This window comes from Aspergillus heteromorphus (assembly GCF_003184545.1).
Source record: "Aspergillus heteromorphus CBS 117.55 chromosome Unknown BO70scaffold_41, whole genome shotgun sequence".
NCBI classification, from domain to species: Eukaryota; Fungi; Ascomycota; class Eurotiomycetes; order Eurotiales; family Aspergillaceae; genus Aspergillus; species Aspergillus heteromorphus.
In genome coordinates, this window is record NW_020290446.1 from 85,822 (window position 1) to 105,880 (window position 20,059).

The 20,059-nt window shown below is 55.6% G+C and overlaps 5 protein-coding genes across 5 annotated transcripts; 2 read left to right on the top strand and 3 right to left on the bottom strand.

Annotated features, from left to right (window-relative positions):
- Positions 1–83: 83 nt before the first annotated feature.
- On the bottom strand, positions 84–1,368 carry BO70DRAFT_374604 (NAD(P)-binding protein; the record flags this gene model as incomplete). Its single annotated transcript, XM_025544980.1, has 4 exons — positions 84–389; positions 459–644; positions 700–846; positions 1,336–1,368. 4 exons carry the CDS (start codon positions 1,366–1,368, stop codon positions 84–86), a joined length of 672 nt encoding a protein of 223 aa, XP_025394960.1.
- Positions 1,369–2,309: 941 nt separating this feature from the next.
- Positions 2,310–3,768, top strand: BO70DRAFT_301291 (ferritin-like domain-containing protein; the record flags this gene model as incomplete). Its single annotated transcript, XM_025539701.1, has 2 exons — positions 2,310–2,690; positions 2,743–3,768. 2 exons carry the CDS (start codon positions 2,310–2,312, stop codon positions 3,766–3,768), a joined length of 1,407 nt encoding a protein of 468 aa, XP_025394961.1.
- Positions 3,769–8,263: 4,495 nt separating this feature from the next.
- On the bottom strand, positions 8,264–10,285 carry afeA (adenylate-forming enzyme AfeA; the record flags this gene model as incomplete). The annotated part of the gene is made up of 3 exons (XM_025539704.1): positions 8,264–8,651; positions 8,715–9,841; positions 10,085–10,285. The coding sequence occupies 3 exons, from the start codon at positions 10,283–10,285 to the stop codon at positions 8,264–8,266; spliced, it is 1,716 nt and encodes a 571-aa protein (XP_025394962.1).
- A 2,212-nt stretch (positions 10,286–12,497) lies between these two features.
- BO70DRAFT_366348 (integral membrane protein TmpA) lies at positions 12,498–14,107 on the top strand. The gene has a single exon (XM_025544313.1). It carries the CDS (start codon positions 12,549–12,551, stop codon positions 14,016–14,018), a length of 1,470 nt encoding a protein of 489 aa, XP_025394963.1. The 5' UTR covers positions 12,498–12,548; the 3' UTR covers positions 14,019–14,107.
- Positions 14,108–14,471: 364 nt separating this feature from the next.
- BO70DRAFT_170093 (alpha-arrestin) lies at positions 14,472–16,782 on the bottom strand. Its single transcript, XM_025538363.1, has one exon. The coding sequence runs from the start codon at positions 16,505–16,507 to the stop codon at positions 14,924–14,926; it is 1,584 nt and encodes a 527-aa protein (XP_025394964.1). The 5' UTR covers positions 16,508–16,782; the 3' UTR covers positions 14,472–14,923.
- Positions 16,783–20,059: the final 3,277 nt, after the last annotated feature.

Consider the following 20,059-nt stretch of genomic DNA (forward strand, 5'->3'; position numbering starts at 1 on the left):
CATATCATTTCTTGGATTGCTATCTATCTTGATCACTAACTCGATTATCCCTAAGCCCGTGTATGAAGATGTGGCCGATGGCCTTAATAGGTGCAGGGCAACGTGCTCAGTCGACCGCCGTCAGCCACGGTGATATTGCCACTGTGCAACCCACCGGATGGGCTGGCCATCCAGAGAATAATACCTGCAATCTCTTGCTCACTGCCGGCTCGCGTGAGGGGCACCATCTCGGGGGGGAATGATCCATCTGAAACTCCCGAGTCACTGTCCCCGAAACTCCCACTGGTCATCTCCGAAAAGTACAGGCCCGGAGCAAGGCCGTTCACGCGGAGGTGGTACGGCGTAAACGTCGTGGACAGCAGCTTGATCAGGTGGTTGGTGGGCGCCTTCTATAAGTTGTACGCCACGTTAAATGCTGCGCGGCGATTGAAGCCTCCAGTCGAACTGGTAATAATAACCTGAGCCGTTGGTGCGGAAGGCTGGTTCTGCACGGGGGCCGGTCTCCTCTGGTTTGCTGCCTCGAGCAAGGGCAGAAAGGCCAGGACGGTAAAGTAAGTCCCCGGGACATTGATGTCCATGACCCTGGAGAACTCTTCCATCGGGAAAGACCAAAGGTGGTCGCGAACCTCCGAAAGGCTTGGGGCCTGGGGGACGCATGATCGAGCCCAGAACGCCGCTGTTGGCTATGAGAAGACCCACGTGCCCTGCTTGCGCTGCGATCGTGTCTTCGGCTGCCTGGAGGGATTCCTTGGACGAAATATCCGCCGTGACGGGGATGATCGAGCTCTTGGTGCTGAGGGACGCTGTCTCGCGCAAGACACCCTCGCGGCGACCCAGGATGAAAACCTAACCTTGGAGGCTCCATTTTCGGCCAGGGAGAGAGCCATTGTACGGCCCAAGCCTAGTCGCGAAGCAGGAATATCAGTTTGGTGACTCGGTTGCCGACGTCGTCTCAGAGATCTCAGAGACAGGTCAGACCGGGACTTACCACTCCCACCGCCAGTCAGGACCACAACCAGTCCTTGGACTGAGAGCAGCTGCGATGCAGGCCTGAATGAGGATGCGACATGATCTAGTTCTATAAGGCTGGTCTGTAGGAAAGTTCGATTCTAGGGATGGGATGATGGGTGCTAGGATCTCACAAGGGGGGCGCATGAGGTGTCTGTCGTTCAGCGATGCGCCCTGCCTTGGTCTGGCAACTCTCCACCTCGCGGGGTAGCGCTGATCAGTCTGATGCAGATCAGCCCAATGCCGACCGATCCATGGCGGCCAATCTGAACATTCTGATCCTTTCTCCCGTGCTATCTATCCATTATTGCCATGGTGAATTTGGACATTTGCCCATCGAAAGGACGGCTTTGCCGTCATTGTGCCTCGTTAACGCGAAAGAAAAAAAAATGCAACCGGTTGTTCGTGCCCTAAAGAGCCAGGAGGTGCAATAGGGATAATCCAAAAGCGCTCGGAGACAACTTGCCTCCAACATTCCAAAGGGTTCGACACATCCCTCAGGCAACTGCGCTACCGCACTCTGAGTCCGTGGGAACTGATTCCTGTGGGAGCCCTTGCACGACGTCACGATTGTCGATGAAGGATCTGCAGCTATTGTCCCGACCGTGGCCTGTGCTATTTGATCCGATTGATGGCTTGTCCTTTTCCCTGTTGGTTGGAAGGCTTGATGTTTCGATGGACTCGGGGCCGACGGTGTAAAACATCCAAGACCCGTTGGGCATTTATATCACTGGACCAGCTTGTACGAGGGCCCAAGCTACAACTTCCGCCGGGACTTTGAGTTATCTTGTGATATCTATAAGTGCCCTGCACTGGCTCTCACGGGACAGTTTCTTGCTAGATTGTTCCACTGGGTCCACCCCTGACCCTGAAAGCTACCTACTCGACTCGTCATGACCTGGTCGACCCCGAAACAACCCTTCCAACGGGGGTAACAGTACAGAATTTGCCTGATTGTAAGGGCAATGGACACGGTGGGGCTGACTCTCAGGGAACGTCTCACTATAACCCTTCTTCCGCCTTCTTCCGCCAGGATCACGATTTTTGGGGGAGGTTACATCCACTCAACTGCGGACGTCCAACCAAAGGCCGCTGTTCAAAAGGATGTGGTTTCCACTGCAGTCAGGAACCCAGTATCCAGTATGACGGACGATATAGTAGTTGCGTCACATATGGACTGCTTCATGACGCGCAGGAAATGATGGCTGTCGACGTATATATCTGCTAAAGACGTCTCTCTCCCTTCCGCCAATCGATGATCTAGTGGTGCAAAGCTTTTCAAGGCACCATCAGCGACTAGTATGGCTCCTCATCGGTTGCTTCTGCTGGGCGCTCTGCCCTTGGCTCTGGCTCTCCCCCGCGCCAGCTTTCCTCGTGCGCCTGGCAATTCCTCTAGCAGTGCCGCACCTTCCCATGTGACTCCAGCGCCTGTTGTCCCTTATTCCTCAAGCCAAGCCCATACCTCCTTTGCTGGGACACCGACAACCACTGGAGCCTTGAGCGAAACGCCTATCGGCCCTGGGGCCTCTTCCTTGCCCGCCAACCCAGCAGCTACCACGTATCCCAGTGATGGAGAGCTCCATAGCCCCGAGCCTGGTCCCTATACCCCTGCAGGGGGGGTTGGGACGAACGGGACAACCCCGGTGTACCGCCCCCAGAGTGATTTTGACTACGAATCTCTGGTAGGTCTCCTACTGACTTCCCTCCGACCTGCTGTTTCTAATCAAGGTGCAGGCCCTCGCGCTGTATCAGGAATACATCGAGCTCGATCTCTTCCACGATGGACTGGCTCGCTTCAGTGCGCAGGACTTCGAAGCAGCTGGCCTGACGGCGGAAGATCGGTCTCTGATCGAGTTCATGGCAGATCAGGAAGTCGGCCATGCGACGATGTTGACCAACATCCTGGGCGCCGAAGCCCCCAGGCAGTGCAGCTACGTGTACCCCTACACCACGGTCCACGAGTTCTTGGACTTCTGCCAGAAGCTTACTCGCTTTGGCGAGTCGGGTGTCTACGGATTCCTGCCCCATTTGGACTCTCGCGAATCAGCGGCGCTTCTCACGCTGTCCATCACGACGGAAGCTCGCCAGCAGATGATCTTCCGGCAGTTTGAAGGTCTCTTCCCCATGCCAGTGTGGTTCGAGGCGGGCGTCCCACAGTCCTGGGCGTGGACGCTTCTTGCCCCGTACATCAGCTCCTGCCCCGAGGATCAGACCCGGCTGGCGTGGCAGAACTTCCCGGCCCTGTCCATCCTCAACCAGCCCAACCCGGTCCGGATCAACGGCTCTGCTGCTTGGAACGAGACCGTCTCCAGCGGGACGAACGTGCTGAACAGTACGGCCGTTCCCAGCTCGCAGTCCTGCCTCTCGTCCAACACCACTGGAATCGACTGCTCGCCCGCGATCACGCACAACCGCACCAACCCGCTGTCGTACCCGGGCCGGGAGGTGCAGCTGTCTTGGGAGGTTCCCGGAAAGGCCGTTGGGCCCAACAACAGCTATGTGACCTCGACGAGTGCGGGCCGCCCCAAGTATGTGGCGTGGGTGACGCAGCTGAATGTGACCTACTCCGAGCTGACGCTCAATGGGTCGCAGTCTGGGTCCACGATCCAGCCTGATGTCGCGACGTATGCCGGCGACCCGGCCATCAACGGCACCATGTTCATTGCCATTCTGGACACGGACCTCTACGTGACCCCGTTCAACATCACGATGCTGAACCCGCACGTGGTTGCAGGCCCGGCTCTCTACCAGTCTGGCTGAGATGGTATGGAGTGCCTCCTGAAGCAGACATGTTTACAATGTCGGAGTTGCCTGGACATGCGTGTCAGATACGAATCCTGACTCGTGCAGATGACGAGGAGAGACAGATCAGATTTGAGTTGATCCAAGACTGCCGTGTGTCGTTTAATCAAAGAATCAAAGAATCCAATCCACAAGCCTTTCTCTATGTAGTCCGCAATCGGAATCCATCGGAACACTAAATGGACGCATCCCCTTCCACGCCCACCGAGGGTCTGTCCCAATCCGGCCTAGCGCATCCCCATCTCCTGCTGGACTTGAGAGTCTCTTTTGACCGACCCATTTCCATTTCCATTTCCATTTCTCCATTCTCATTCTCATTCTCATCCCCATCCCCAAGACCCTCACTCGGTCACTGGCCATCCCCTCCCCTGTTCCCCGTCACCGCCCCAATCGATAGCCACAATCACATCTCCCAGACAGACGCGACGTCGTACAACATTAGTCGGTGACGACAGGTACAGCGACAGCTACAGCTGCGAGCCTGTCTATCTACGCGCCTGTCTGCACTGCAGGCGGTTAGGCAATTCAACCGAAGCACCCCGTGCCATGGATGTAGCACACACATCACATACCCAGTATGGTAAGTCGACGGTCGTCGTCGTCTACGCGCTCTCCAGTCAACCAAGATGTCACTTGCATGTGATTCTGGGATTGGATCCTGCGCGAACTGACAGGAGGGGTGGGGAAGAAAATGGAGGATTCTATTTTTCTTTTTTATAAACGAAAAGAAAAAAAAAAAAAACAAAAAAAGAAGGGAAATAAGAAACCGGAAGGAGACTTCATTATTAACAGGCTCGATATCTAGCTGGATCGATGGCTGGCTGGCTGGCTCTACGGGGTCTTCTGAGCTTCGTCTGAAGGAGGCTAGCACCGACCAGGACTTCCTCGGCCCATAGCTCTGGGGACCATACTTTGCCAGATATCCAGCATTATTGGCGAACTTGCTACGAGTTACTGAAGTTACTGGAGGTGCTAGAGGTACTAGGACTCGAGGACAGAGGTCCTAGCGACTATCACCACCTCCACCATGCTCATACCCCTCCTGGCAGGTCGGTCGACGTGGTAATGCAGCCCAGTGGGAGACCGTTGCAACTAGTGCCTGCTCCATCCTGCACCCTCCTGCATCCCTCCCTCGAGCTGGGATACCGCTACCACCTGCCTGCCAGGGTGACCCGTTGGGGCATGGATTTTCTTCCGGAGCTCGCTGCCGGGCCATCCATGAGGCTGGGTAGCCCGAATCAGGAAAAGAAAGAGGAGACGATTACCGACGGCGCAGGGAGGGCGCGGCGGTCCGGCCGTGACATGGTGGGCTTGGCCCTAGTGCACTACCTGGCTGCAGCTAGTACTGGCGACGTCACATGATATGCACTCCGTTGGGGAGAGAATGATGAGGGGAGGGAAGAACGAGGGCTGCTCGATAGACGCCGTGACATGGCTGCATGTTGAGAAACGCATGGTGCAGAGAGTAGTAAGTACATAGTACATATCTAGTGGTGGTCAGTGACGGCAGACAACTCCCACGATTGGGCCCGATGACATGTCGATCAGCGGGAAAGCGACAATCAAAAGCACGGAGGATCCGCAAGGACGAGGCTCTAGACAGTGGATCCGGGTAATTCACGACTGAGCCGCTGGTGGCGACGGGGGGGGAATCTGAATCTCGCAAGTTTGCGTCTTCCGAATCGATCCAGGTCCGATTGCGCCTCCACCTATCGCTCGATGTGCCGTGCACGGATGGCGATGAGATATGAGGCAGACATAAGCAAGCCAGCCAGCCGGGGGATCCGACAAAGCAATAGAAAGGCCCATGTGAATCGATAGTCAACACACGGCCGATCCAGCTGGTTGACAGCCGATGGGGTGTAACCTTCCCCAAGGGGAATTCCAGCAGCGGGACAATTCGATTGTGGTCATTGTCTCGTCCAAGATGGAGTCTACTCCCGAGCACCACGAGGGCGGCGGGCGCACTATCGCTGGTAGTCTAGTTGGGTGGTGGCTGTCGTCATCGCCTAGCCACCACCACTACTACCGACCTCCACTGGCCCGAAGAACCAGACATCCAGAAGGGGAGCGGAGCCAGAACGAAGCGACGGATGGAGATGGACCGAGAGACAGGCAGCAACGAGGCGGAGATAGATTGAACGCCGAACCCCGACTGAAACCCCCAGCCCATCAGACAGCCTTCTTAGGCGCCGTCCCCAGGCCATAATGGATCACATTAATTCCCATCTGGGGAGGAAGAGGCTAAGAGCCTAGGTAGGTAAGAGGACAACAGCATCAGCTCGAGCCGTGTGGCAAGGGGCTGTGGCGTCGAGCCGGTCTCGCCAGGGTTCAGTCCAGTCAGAACCATGTCAGATAGGAGAAAAAAAAAAGGAAGCGCTGGCACTAAGGCCCAACTATTGCGGCACTAGTCTGGCGGGTGGAGTGGTGAGGATTCACCTTAACCGCGCGATTCGAGGGAACATTCCAGGTGCTTGGGGGAGAATTGCTTTTTCGTCTTGTCGTCGTGCTTGTTTTCGCGTCTTTTTTTTTTTTTTTTCTTGGCTTCCGAGTTGAAGGATGTCGTGGTCGGAGGACTTTGGTATATCAAACGAGGGCTGAAGTGATAGTGACGAGGACGGCGACAGACAGCGAGACAGCGAGACAGCGACAACGACGGTGATGACGGGGGAAGAAGGATGGGGCGGGGGTTCGCGCTAGTCTGCTCGCAAGAACAGGTGTTGTTGGTCTGTCCATCAGCCATCGATCTAGCAGAGACGGTTCGTCTGATCCTCCCTGGTTCATGTTGATTAACATTGATTGGATTATATGGAAGAAGATCACGAGAGAGACCATCGCTTCGGACTCCGGAGTTTGGCTGAGAGGGAAGTTAGCGGTGGAATTATGAGACCACTATTGCAGCGCCAGGGATAACCATTAAGCGAAGTGGACGAGGCAGGAAGAATGTCGGAATGATGAGAGAGACCAATCCAACAATGATCCAGCCGATCGGATTCCGATCTGAATTCCATCACAATGACCACAAACAACCCCACCTGACAAAGAAATGCCGGGGGGGGCGCGAGTGGATGAGACGAGGATGAGGCAGAGAAAAAGAAAAGAAACCGTGACATTGTTATGATTATGATTATTATTATTGTTCTCACCGTTCGTCATCGTCGTCATCATCATGATCATCAACATCAGCAGGGAATATTCCCTGCCGCCCGGATTGAAAAAGGACCATGCCCTAACCCTTCTTTGTCTTCTGCTGTCATCGTCGCGTATTCCAATAATAATACACGGAGTCCTCCGTACAGCTGTCTGCGAGGAAGAGGAAGAAAGCAAACATTTTTATCTCGCGTACTGAAGGCTACACAGGCACGTACATGACAGAGCTGGACTCGTATCTGTCGGGCGCATGTAGACATTACATGTATAGCGTCTGGATAAGGGGGAAAGTTCAGAAGACTGCTAATAATGACATCCTCTGCATTCTGCAAAAATAAAAATAAAAAATAACACCCCTCCAAGGGGCAGAATGTCCCCCGCGAATCAGCAACATGCCCGCAAACAGCTCGGGGTGGGTGATTGGTGCGTGGCGGTTACCCGCAGGGCGCCCCTTTGGCTCAGTTTCAATTTCCACCCCCAACTAACTCGACATGAGAAATCGATCTCAGATGTCAGAGAGTCACTATCTATTTATCCATCTATTTATTTATTTATTTACACTATGATCCACCTGTCTATCTGCAGCCCTCTAGGGAGCACAATCCGCCTGCTTACTCACAGTCTGACAGTCTGACCGTGGCAGACAGCCAGCCACTCCCCTGCCCTAATCAACCAACAACAATATCCAAGTCTAACGAGGTAAGCAAGCTAAATCAGGCAGACCGACCAGCTAACGCTCTCAGTCAACATGACCTGCGCGTGGCCTCTCTAGCCGCTGATAGATAGATAGATAGACAGCATGGTCCGAGAGTCCTGAGTCCCTTCTACTTTTGTAGCCTTAGTCTTAGTCTCTTTCTCTGTCTACCTACCATCACAATTTAACCGCCGGACCGGTGTTCCCAGATAGATGAATGGACGGATGAATTGGTGGATGGGCATCAGCACGTCTTTCCTGCAGAACACTACTGTACCCAAGCACTGAGCACTGTACGAGAGGGGAGGAGAGTATATGTAACTTGACTGCCGTCAGAGATAATTAATTCCACGTACATAAATAGAAAGTGACAGTCGGACCATGCACAGTTAGTGTATGTATGTACGTATATGGATGAGTATGTGTGTGTGTGTGTCTAAGTGGGGACGAGCCCAGCCCGTCAACCCTGTCTGTCTGTCTGTCAGTCTGTCAGTCTGTTCCTGTCCCTTCCTTCCAACGCCCGAGCCGATCCCATGGTAGCAGAAACGCCGGAATATGTGCAGTGCGCCCAAAGAGGAATGAGAACCAATAAAAAAAATAAAAAAAAAATCAAACCGTGATGTGTCCGGGATGCATGATCCCCACCGTCTGGAGACTGGGCCCCTTGTACTGCGCCAGGAGTGAGCTCACGATCTCACGGTAGGTGTTCATCTGCGACAGCTTGAAGCGTTGGATCTTGCCACTGGCCGTGCGCGGAATCTCCTCGACAAAGACCACCCCCCCGTCCAGCGCCTTGTAGCTGGCCAATTGTCGCCGCGAGAACTGATACACCTCCTCCGCCGTCACTCGGCTGCCTGCCCCCCTCTTGGCTCGCACCACAAACGCCCGCGGCAGCTCCGTGCTGCCGTCTTGCGATGTAACCCCAATCACCGCCGCGTCGTCGATCTCCGGGTGCTTCAGCAGCACTCCCTCCAGCTCCGCGGGGGCTACTTGCCATCTGCCGTGTCCGAGTTCAGTCAGCCTGGTGTGCGAGACGAGAGAGAGAGAGGAAGCAACTTACCCGCGAACTTTGATCAGCTCCTTCGTGCGGCCGTAGATGTAGAACAACCCGCCATTGAAGTACGCCACATCCCCCGTGCGGAACCACCCCTGCGCGTCCTTCGCGTCGCTGCGTCCCTTATACCCGCTCATTAGGCCAGCACCGCGCACGTACAGCTCGCCGGGGCGGTTGTCCTCCACCACCAGCTGCCCATCCTGTCCGACCAGCCGCACCTCGTATCCAGGGAGCAGCCGGCCGATGCTTCCGGCGTGGCCCGGCTCGCCGTACCGGTTCTGGAACACCACGCCCGCCTCGGTCATGCCCCAGAGCTGGGAGGCCTGGGCATTCGGCTGGAGGAATTCCTGGAACTGTTGCATGGCGGCCGCGTCGATGGGGGCGCCCGCCACGCCAACGTAGCGGAGGGAGGCCAGGTAGTCCGCGATGGGCAGGGTGGAGCGGTGGAAGGTGTGAATCATGGCCGGGACCATGTAGGTCTCGGTGATACGGTACTGGTACACGGCGGCGACGAACTGGGTCAGATCGAAGCGCGACAGCACGAACAGGGGCTGGCCGTGGCGGATGGGGAACAGGTGGGTCCACAGGGCGCCAAACAGATGGAACATGGGCAAAGACATGAGCCGGGACACCTCGTAGGGCACCTCGTAGTGGATGCTGCGGTGATGGGACACGATAGCGTGGTGGGAGAGGAGGGCCGCCTTGGGCAGGCCTCCGGTGCCGCTGGTGGAGAACATCGCGGCGGGCGTGGCTTTGGCCCTGGCCTCGTCCTGGAAGGCCACCCAATCGCTCTCGCCGTAGCCGAGGAGGTGGGCGAAGTTCATGCAGGAGCTGTTGTCGCCGCTCGGGAGATATGGCGCACCTGCAACCGCGTAGGCCAGTGGGCCGACCAGGAGACGGTGGGCGATGTGATCACCTGCAGCCTCGTCCAGCACGCACACCTGGCTGGGGAGAATTCCCCGGTCGGCTGACACGCTCAGCACCGTGGGCAGGGCCTCGCGCGACGTGATGATTAGTCGGGGCTGCGCCAGCTGAAGAATATGGTCCAGCTCCTGTGGTTGGCTGCGGGCGTTCGAGCCCATGAAGACGCCGCCAGCGCCGATGATGCTGAAGAAGAGGGCGGGGTATATGATCTACCAATCCGTGAGTCAGAGGGCGAAGGAGGGGGCTGCAGGAATGCATGGGGGGAGGTAGTCAAGGCAGATGATCATGACAATGACAAGAGCAAATGGAACAAAGGCAGAGGTGGGGGAAGGGGAGGGTGGAGGGGAGGGTTGTGGGTGTGGATGCGGATGCGGATGTGGGTATAGGCAGGGGTGTGGATGGGGATGGGGGGGTGGAATACGGTGCAATCAGGGGACACGAAGGAAGCTTACACTATTCCCCAGGTGGACCAGCACACAGTCCCCTCTTTGCACATGGTGGGCTTTTAGGCCCGCAATCAGCATTCGAACCAGCGTCTCAAACTGCCGCGCATTGAAGGAACGCTCGGGGTCCTCCGCGTCGATGTACAACGGGCGCTCGGGGTCATGGTGAACAGGACCGCGAAAGGCGAAGGTCAACAAGTCGGTGTACATGCTGGTGCTGCTGGGTTTGCTGCTGGGAATCATGTTTTGTTGTTGTTGTTGTTGTTGTTGTTGTTGTTGTTGTTGTTGCTGGTGCTGGTGCTGGTGCTGCTGGTTGTTGTTGTTGTCGCCCAGATTGGGATATTCCAAGGACTCCTCCCACAGATCCATATTGGCTGTCAGGTCAGAAGAGAGCAGCAATAAATGACAGGGACAGAGACAAGAGACAGGAGGCCAGAAGAAGATCACGAAATCGTGCAGGGGAATGGAATTAGCACGGAATGAGGACAGAATGAAATCCCAAGACCCGAGGGAAGGGGGGGGCGAAGAGAATATAAGGATATATTGGGCATGGTGGAGGGCGCTGGACTTGAAGGTGTCGCAAAGTCAAAAGGATCGCGAGAATTCCAGTTTGCGATGATTTGGAATAGCGACGGGGCGTGGCGCAACCCGACACATCGTCGTCGCTCCCGATCGGCCCACGGGAGATGAGAGACGAATGGCCGCTTCAGAAAGTTCAGATCTCGGCCGGTGGGTCGGGGCTAGCGAGGATTGCGTTAGTCTGGAGTCATACATCTCGTCTTTCAGGTCGTCCCGGGCGAACAGGTCCCGTCATGCACGCGAACTGGGAAAGACTAGTTAGTTAGTTAGTAGGGAGTAGATAGATGGTATCTAGTCAGCCCTCCATGGAGTCCAGTAGTACTGTCCTAGTCACACTGACTGTATCGCTCACTCTTCTTGATCCATGATCATGATCTCCCTCCATTATTCCATAACCTAATCCAATATTGGGCTGCCGCGCATCCTTCAGCCTGACTGGCTTCTTCTTGTCTCTGCAGGACTGCCTCGTGCAGCTGAACCCCGACTAGATCTCCCGTCTTGGGAACCGAACTAGCAGCCAGCCCATGGCCTTCCCCCTCCACTAGGGCTGTAGACTCAGACACTGTGGCTGTGGCTGTCGCATTGGCATTGACACACTACCACCATCACGCTCTGCTGAACGTCTGATATCAACCTGCGCGCGCAGTGGGTCCACCCGGCCCTGTCCTGCCCTGCCCTTCCCTGTCCACCCACCCATGCCAGGCTGAGATGTACCCCGGCCGCTAAAGGATCGTAACCATGCTGTCGACCCATCGTCGGGATGCCTGCCCACTGCCTAGGCTGTTTGTCGCCGTCCCATCAACATGGTGAGGACCCCAGCGCCGACCCTCTGATCGCCCCGTCCGGGAAAAAAAAAACAAAGAAAGAAAGCAAGAAATCTGTGCGTTCTGCATGGATCGGGCCATGCAACCTGAGCCTGTCAACCCATTCCACCCACCGGAGATCCTGCGCATTATTGCCCTGCGCGCCGATTTTCCGATTATCGATCCCCCCCCCCCCCCCCCTCGCTCCGCCCACCAGACCTGGTGGGGAACACGAACCTCTGTGGCAAGCACCATTGCGTCTTACACGAGTCTTCAGCGGTGCTAGCGTCTCTCTCGGAACCCTGACCCTCCTGCACGAGCCGCTCCAACTGAAAGCACTGGGGCGTCCTAATCTCTAGCTCGTTGCATCTAGTTATCACCCTCGCTAGATCCACGCGCCATGGAACTGGGGCGGGAATATACGCCCCTCCGGAGGAAGGACCCCATTGGCTCTCCTCTTTCTGGATTGGGTGACTGCGAGCGGACTCGTTCAGGCCAGAATGCCCGTCTTCGCTGCTCATTGGTAGTTCCCCGTTGGGTCTCGGGTGCATTGCGGCAGGGCAGGTCCCATTCATGGGTACAATAGCGTCGAAAGATGCTAAGGCCGGAAGGCATGGAACCATACGAGCCGATGCAAGGCAAAGGTGCCGAGATAAACCGCATGCGGCATGTGGCCAGCTGCTAGGATCTGGGCTAGTATAGACTATAGCCCTGGTAACTCCAATGTCTGATGTATGCCCACGATTCGGGAAATATTCCCTCTGCATCGGGGTCAGATGTCGTCATGCCCAAAAGATTCAAATGAGAGCCTTGCCCGGTCCGGGATGCAAGACGCAGCTGAATTGTGGGCCACATCTCATTCATTCGTCCGTGGTGAGGTCACGGTGTTATATCGTCTGCATTGCAAATTGAGTTGCCTCCGCCGTTGCATCTGTTTGCGTCGAATGATCCATACCTGCTGATGCCCCCCCCCCCCCCTCTTTTCCCCTCTTCACATCCTTGCCAACCCTTACATTGGCCCTGAACATTATCTGTACCTGCTTCTGTCTGTCTTGGACCCCTACTTTGAATTATCCGAGACATCAAAGATAATGTCGACGTTGGTGGAAAGCGTGGTGACGGTTCCACCACCTGCCAAATGTGCCTCGGGGCAGGCGAGTCCTGGTGCATCTACCTTGACAGAGTCAACTTTCGTCCAAGGCATCTCGGAGAAGGTGGAATGTCCACCCGATGACAAGGGCTCGGTGGATCTGGAAGCCCAGGTCAACAAGAAGGAGAGATTTGGCCCGATCCGCTACACCCTGCTGAACATCTATCGCCGTCTCTTCACCCTCGTCGTTTGCGCCAATGTGGCAGTATTCATTGCCATCATGGTAACAGATCAGACGCTGCTGGCACTGGTGAACGCTGCCGCGGGGAACTTACTCGCATGCGGCCTCGCACGACAGCCTCTCGTGGTCAACTCAATCTTTGTTGCCGTATGCTCGATACCCAGGTCGGCCCCGCTGAGAATCCGCCGCATCGCCGCAAAGGTATACCATTACGGGGGGGTTCATAGCGGGTGCGGAATAGCTTCGTTCATATGGTACGTGGGCTTCGTGGGAGTGTTGTCCCGAGAGTACTGGGTCCCCCCGTCGGGAGGGACAGTTCTCTCGCTGGCACCCATCGTCCTGGCGTACGCGATTCTGGTGCTGTTGCTCGCGATTATCGTCGTCGCGCACCCCAAGTTCCGCTTCAAGCGGCATGACTATTTCGAGCTCACGCATCGCTTCTCCGGCTGGCTGGTCGTGGCGCTCTTCGTGGTGCTTCTCATGGTCTTCGCCCATGAAGCCAGCCGTGCGGCGAATGAGCCGCTCGGCCGGTTTCTGATCAAGCTTCCTGCCTTCTGGTTCTTGATGGTGACCGTGCTTGCCATCATCCACCCGTGGGTGCTGCTGCGGAAAGTCAAGGTCCAACCGGAGTACGTCTCCTCCCACGCGGCGAGGCTCCATCTCAGCCACACGACCACGACGTTCGGGAAGGGAATCCAGCTGTCCAGACACCCCCTCCAGGACTGGCACGGGTTCGCCACCTTCCCGGACCCAGGGGGCAAAAGCTTCTCCTGCCTGGTGTCCAAAGCCGGAGACTGGACCGCCGCCTGCATCAAGGAGCAGCCGACGCACTTGTGGAAGCGGGGAGTCCTGGTGTACGGGTTTGCGTACGCGATGAGGGTGTTCAAGCGAGTGGTGGTGGTGACTACCGGGTCGGGTATCGGACCCTGCCTGTCATTCCTGGGGGACGACAATCGCCCGGATCTTCGCGTAGTCTGGCAGACTCGAGCGCCTTTGAAGACGTACGGGGAGGACATCCTCAACCTCGTGTCGGAGATGGATGCGAACCCGGTGGTCATTGACACGAATCAGGCCGGACGGGTGGACATGGTTCCGATCATTCGACGGATGGTGCAGGAATTTGACGCGGAGGCTGTGTGTGTGATCAGTAACCCGGTGATGACGAAGAGGGTGGTCTTTGAGCTGGAATCGAGGGGCATCCCCGCGTTTGGACCGATCTTTGATTCATAGATATTGGGGGTGGGTACTTTGGTTGGAGTTTCTGGGTTTGCTTTCTGGTGTTTTTGGGGTTATGATGGATGGATGGATGGATGGGAGGTGAAGTTTGAAATTGGAGTGGGAGTTTGGGAGTTTGGGAGGTTTGGGTTGACCGGGTTTCGGCAATGGGGATTGCCTTCACACGCCGTTGGAGACGAACGTGGACGACATGCTATTTACAGAACATGCAAACAGGTTACCGATCTGCAGGGGGTGGCCGTCCGCTGGGTACGTGCAGCACCATCTCAAATCTTCGTACATACAAGTATTTGAGTCTACTACTTCTGTCTCACAGTGCCAATAATCAGCATGCGAGGGGGCTTTCGTGCCTCCTCCCTGTGTCACACAGAGGGGAGATCGGTCTCGATCCAGATTGAACTGCCTACGGTTTCAAGAGAGAACAAGGATCCACGTATGTAAACCGTTCCACAAAGCAAGTCTTTTGAGCAATCCGGTATATCTGTAGGAAATTCGACTCCGTCGATGACAAGGTATGGGTAAAGTGGAACAACAAAAGAGAGAGACATGACAATGACTATGGGTATCATGCAAACAGAAAACAGAAGATCCATCCCCCCCCCCAGTGATACAAAATGCAAATGTAGCAGACAAAAACTTTTCCGGGCACCTTCTTTAGATGTTCCATGCCATTAAAATTATAGTGCGAAGTATGAAAGTGCACGAGTGCGCTTTGCGATTCGACTTGAAGTAACTGTTGAGAGCAACTGCGACTGTTCCGAACTCCCCTGAGTCGGCAATCGTTCAATTCATAAGTAATCGTAACGTCGTGAGTGTCGATGGGCGAAGCCCCTGAAGGGGTGCGCGTGTGTTGAAAGAAAAAGAAGTATGAGGTAGCAAGGTCAGGAAAAGCGGTAAGCTTATCTTGAGACCCGAGAATCGATAGATGGCGCCCGGTCATCACTTCCAAAGTCCGACGGCTCGGCGGTCAGATCATCGGTCGTCAACTGAGATCGCCCCCGGGAGGAGTGAGTTGAGTCACTGTCCAGTCGAAGGGACTCCATGCGGTCCAACTCCTCATACTCCGGCAGGTGTAGAGGGGACCCGTGGTAGTCCTCCATGATACTAGCGCCGTCGAGTGTGGTGTATCCGGGAGGGCTGGCGGGAACATCTTCGTAAACCGGCGGCATTTCTTCATCCCAGCTGATCCCGAGCCCGCTGCGTTCCGTGACATGCAGGTGGAATTGCATCCGCAGCACACGCGCCGCTCCGGTGGGGGTGATAAGCCTGGTGTTGCGGTTGGGGCAGAACTCCTCGGCGACGATCAACTCGATCACCAGATTGTGTCGAGCTTCCAAGCCACCGGGGGCCTCAAGATCGCACACAGGGTTGCAAGAGGGGTTGATGCTCGCTTCGAATTGCATACTGATTTCACCGCCGGCAGTATCGAAATCGGTTTTCCAGCCATCTTTCTCTTCGTTGTGACCAATGATGCGTGTTTCCTGGTGCAATACTCCTTTGCCCTCGCCCCCGATCTTGTGTGCGTGCTTGGAGCAGGCGGTCGACACGATCTTCTGGTGCTCTTCGATGCGCCACATCATCTTGCGCAGACGCCAGCGAGTCTGGGTCTCTTCGCCTTTGTCCACGACCCCACTGAGGGTCATCTGGACGGGGAAAGTGCCGATGGGGTGCACGACTGAGGGAAGAACGATGCGGCCGGTAAGGTTGGTCGGAGGGAAGATACGAATGGACGACTTGTCATTGCTGGGGAGAATGGCACGCTTGATGTGCAGCGGCATCTTGTAGGTGTACTCTTCGCCGGTGACGCTGTGAGCACGTGCGGCAAGGAAGTATTCGACCTGGCCGAGGGAACCGTTGCAGGAGGCGGGAAGGTTTCCGGGGACGAGATAGCTGAAGGGGAATTCATGATCGCCGCTCTTGAGCTGGATTGGCTCCGTCAGGAAGTTCCAGTGGGTCAATTCTTCAGAACGCGAGGTGCAGTTGGCGCAGTCCCGCGACACTGGCTTTCTGGTTGTCAGTCTGCTCATGAGGCGCATGTCGAACGTATCCAGGGTAAGTTGGCCTGCCACGTCCGAGACGCTGATCCTCAAGCGCCCCGAGAATAGGGCACCAGTCGAGTTCGCAGGGTTTCCGTAGCATACGAGCGGAGGTGATTCAACAATGACGTTCAGCTTGGCCAGAGCAGCCACGCTGTCGTCGTGGGCGGCGGCTCTCTCCTTCGAACGAGAGGACCGACCATGGCTACGCCGCTTGTCCTTGCTATGGTCACGGTGGGGGTGAATGAGGTGCTCGACTGCGAAAGACAGGCGGCGTTCAGGAGATCGGTGTCTTTCCGCGCTTCCATGTGCAGTGGGCTTCTTTGAGACCACCGTAGTGTGTGGGATCTCGTTGACGGACGAGGACGAGGAGGAGTTGGAGTGTGAGATGGAGGAGTGGTGGGAGAGGGAGGGGCGGACGAAACTGGAGAGGAGACGGCCAGGCATGATGTCGAATTGTCGAGTGAACACTCGCTTCGTCTTGTGACAGCCTTGGGGGGAAGTCCTCTGTATCAACGGCCCGGCAGCGGAGGGAGGCCGTGGGGACGCGGATCGTAACAATAGATCGCGGGGTCGTTTCTTATTGCGCGGTTCGGTTGTTGTTGTACGGTTGGGATAAATGGGAGACGATCACGTTCATAATCCTCTGGGAATTGAAATTGTAGCTCGTGCCTAGAGCATATATAGTCGCGTCCTGGTATGGGTGAGTCACGCAAGCAGGATGCTGAGACAGTCAACGGAGGGGTGGAAAGTGTTTCTAGGGAGGTAAATAAAGGAGGAGCTGAGGCAACTTGTAGGACACCAGGAGAGGAGATGGAAAGAAGAAGTGGGCGAGCAGCTGCCTTTGAATGAACCCGAACAAGCTTTTTCTCTCTTTTTGTCCCAAATAATATAGTACAAGTACTGTCATCCCTCCTATTATTCTGATTGTTTCCCTGTTCCCTTTTTTTTTTTTTTTTTTTTTCTTGATTAAAAATATTTTTTCCTCCTTTTTTTTTTAGCACGGTTGCTTTCTGGGACGTTCCCACTCTGTAACAGGTGCCATTGATTCCCTGGTCTGGCCACACTCTCGTCTCCATCCCATCGGGCGGACGATGGAGTTCGGGTGGGGCGCGGCAAAACCAGCGTCATAGTGGGCCTTACCGTACGCTTTCCGTACGTGACCCTGCCCGTACTGCCCCTCTTCCTTCTCCCCCTCCCCGGCGGAAAGCGCTCTCGCCTGAAAAGGACTAAAGTAATTGTTTCCAATATTCATGGCCTTGCTGGTGGTTTGACAGGTTTCTGGCCTCATCCTCTGATCTTCCACACCGTTGTTTAGCTTGCGTGATCTATCCGATCCGATTGCATCACTGACAGCTCCTCACTTTTAATTCTCCTACGGAGTACCGTACCTACATACATCCATCCTGTCAGCAGTAGTACTAGTACCCCGTGTACCTACTCCGACCCCCGTAAAACGAGCACCAATCGAAGCCATGTGAGCTCGGTATTGGGTAAACCTTCCTAGGGAGATCCATCCCCAGCTTTTGGATCATCCCGAAGACCGAAACTTCAAGTATCAGAGGCACCAGACCAACTCCTCGGCTAAATCCTACGGAAGCTGTCATCGGTATTCCCCCGGATGTCGCCAGCGCAGTATGCACGTCACGTCGTTACAGACACGATTCATCGCTGTGCGATCCCAAGGCTCCAATCCAAGGCATGTGATGCAGTCGTATACTACCACCTACTACGAGGAGATGTCCAGACTCCAGAGTGCGTGCATTAGATTCGTATCGATCAAACTCTCTCTTGCATCATTTGACTGCGCAAGCTGGTCCGCAGATGCTCTCCGCTGGACGGCTTCAGCGCATGGTTCCCCGATGCCCATTTCTCGAGGCCGTGCGCAATGACTCACTCTTACCTTACCCCATAGTTAACTATGTTGGAGGAGTCCGAGTGAGGAACTCGGGTAGGTGACTACTAACTGACTGACTCCCTTGGTCCGGGCCGAGAAAAGTCCCTAGGTGTCGATCGTTGGCTCCCAAATGTTTGCGTGACCCAAGCGCAATCGCAGCGAGCTTTACGCAATCCGCCCTCCGTTGAGGGGATTCTAGACACATTCGTGGTGCCAGCTTGCTCAGCGATGTTGTCATGACGGAGAGGGGTCCCTTTGTTCGAGAATCGAACCAGGGGGTGGACACGATGACTAATGTTCTAGACGGTCTTACGGTTGGGGTCGTCCAGGGCTGAGGCCGCCACGCCTGGCACCACAGTGCGATTGGGTCATTATACACTCTTGGGACCCGGGACTGCCACGACGACCGGCATAGAAACGGTCTGTGCCTGCCAAGGTACACACAGTCAGTCAGTTAGGTACGTACCTCCGGAGGTCGAAGATCCTTTCCTAGGTGTCTAGGTAGCTATCTATCTCTGACGGGGAATGATGGTCCGTAAAGGAAATACTGACTAACCTCCTCACCTGGCTAGCTAATAATAACTACCTCCATCCTCCATAGTAGCAGGTACGGAGTACTTCGTACTAACGGAGGAGACACACTGGCGGCACCGGATATCCGACCAGGCTGGTCCGGAACTCGAGATCGCGATGACACCTGACAGGGGGGGGGGGGCGTTTTCTTTGCTCGTTCAGGAAGGTCAGCTGCCGTCATCAACCCATCACGTGGCGTCATGCGCTGCTCTGGGAGCCCGAGGGGTTCAAGGCGGTCTGGCAGGGGAGGCGCCGGTACGGGCGGTGACCGGCATCCTGACGCGGGTGTACGTTACCATACGGCAGCACGTTGTGGCACTAATTGGAGATCCTCTGGATCCGACCTGCCGCTTTTTCAAGCTGCACCAACGAGGCGCAGAGACCAGAGACTGAGGAAAGCGCTAGCCCCATCCGTACCGGATGTTGTGCCTACTAACCTACGGATTGGGGAACCCTTTGGGAAAATTCTTTGCAGAGTTTTATTCCGGGGGGGGTCAGATACAACCTTACAACTCGCAACTCGGCCAGGTTCCACATGCCGAGCAGGAAAAAAAGAAAAGAAAACGCCCACCGACTCTTGTGTTGGGTGTGTAACCGGTCGGTCGCGTCCAACCTTCAAGGTCCCAAAGTCTAATTCGAAGACAATCATAATGTTGGAGTCGAGTCGCGACATGCCCGTCAGCCGCCCACGGGTCCTCTCCTCGTTATAGCCATTCTGGGCCAAGTCCCGGACCCTTCACGGACTACGGAGTACTTCATGTATGTATCTAGTAGGTACAGGCAGCCTTGTAGGAAGACTGCATGCCTAGCGAGTCGCGAGTCGCCAACTCGCCATAGGGTCGACTTTTCCCCGCACTACAGTAGAAAATTCCGTTCTTTGCGGGGCATTGATCAATCACATCATCCGGCTGCGGTTGCCGGTCGGTGTAGCGAAGTAGCGAAGTCCAATCCAATAGTGGCATGTTGTTGTTGCGAAAAGGGCCACGATGTCGGGAGTATGTCGGCGTACAGAGTCGGGCAGGTAATTCATAGTAGTACTGAGATAGTTGTACCTAGCTACCTAGCACTCGATACTGGGTAACATATGATTGATATGCTTGACCAAAAAAACTCAATGACGAAGAGGTTGTTCTAGACAGCAGGGCCCTGCTGCTAGCTGGCAGCCGACCGCTCCTGCCTGACGAATGGCCTCCCCTGGCCGCCATCCCAATTACCTAACGGTTTGACGGCCATCGCCGCTCATTGGAGGCAGTTGGCAGCGTGGCCTGCCCATTGAGGTGTCAGGACGACAGCATGCGCGTTTGATCGGTCTGATCATCGGAGATCCAGACAGCTGAGCTGCTGAGAAGGGACCGACGGAGTACCTTGGGCGAGAGTTTCGGCACGCGCTGCTGAGGACCGCTACGGATGGCCGAATCGATCACGCCATGAGATCGGAAGCTATACAGGATTTACATAGTAGCTCCTAGCCTCCTCAGTCTGTTTCAGAAGATACTACTATATTCTTACTAGTACCGCGGGCAAGGCTA

Coding starts and splice junctions, on each gene's coding strand:
- BO70DRAFT_170093 (XM_025538363.1), bottom strand. CDS start 16,507: ATGCCTGGCCGTCTCCTCTCCAGTTTCGTCCGCCCCTCCCTCTCCCAC.
- BO70DRAFT_366348 (XM_025544313.1), top strand. CDS start 12,549: ATGTCGACGTTGGTGGAAAGCGTGGTGACGGTTCCACCACCTGCCAAA.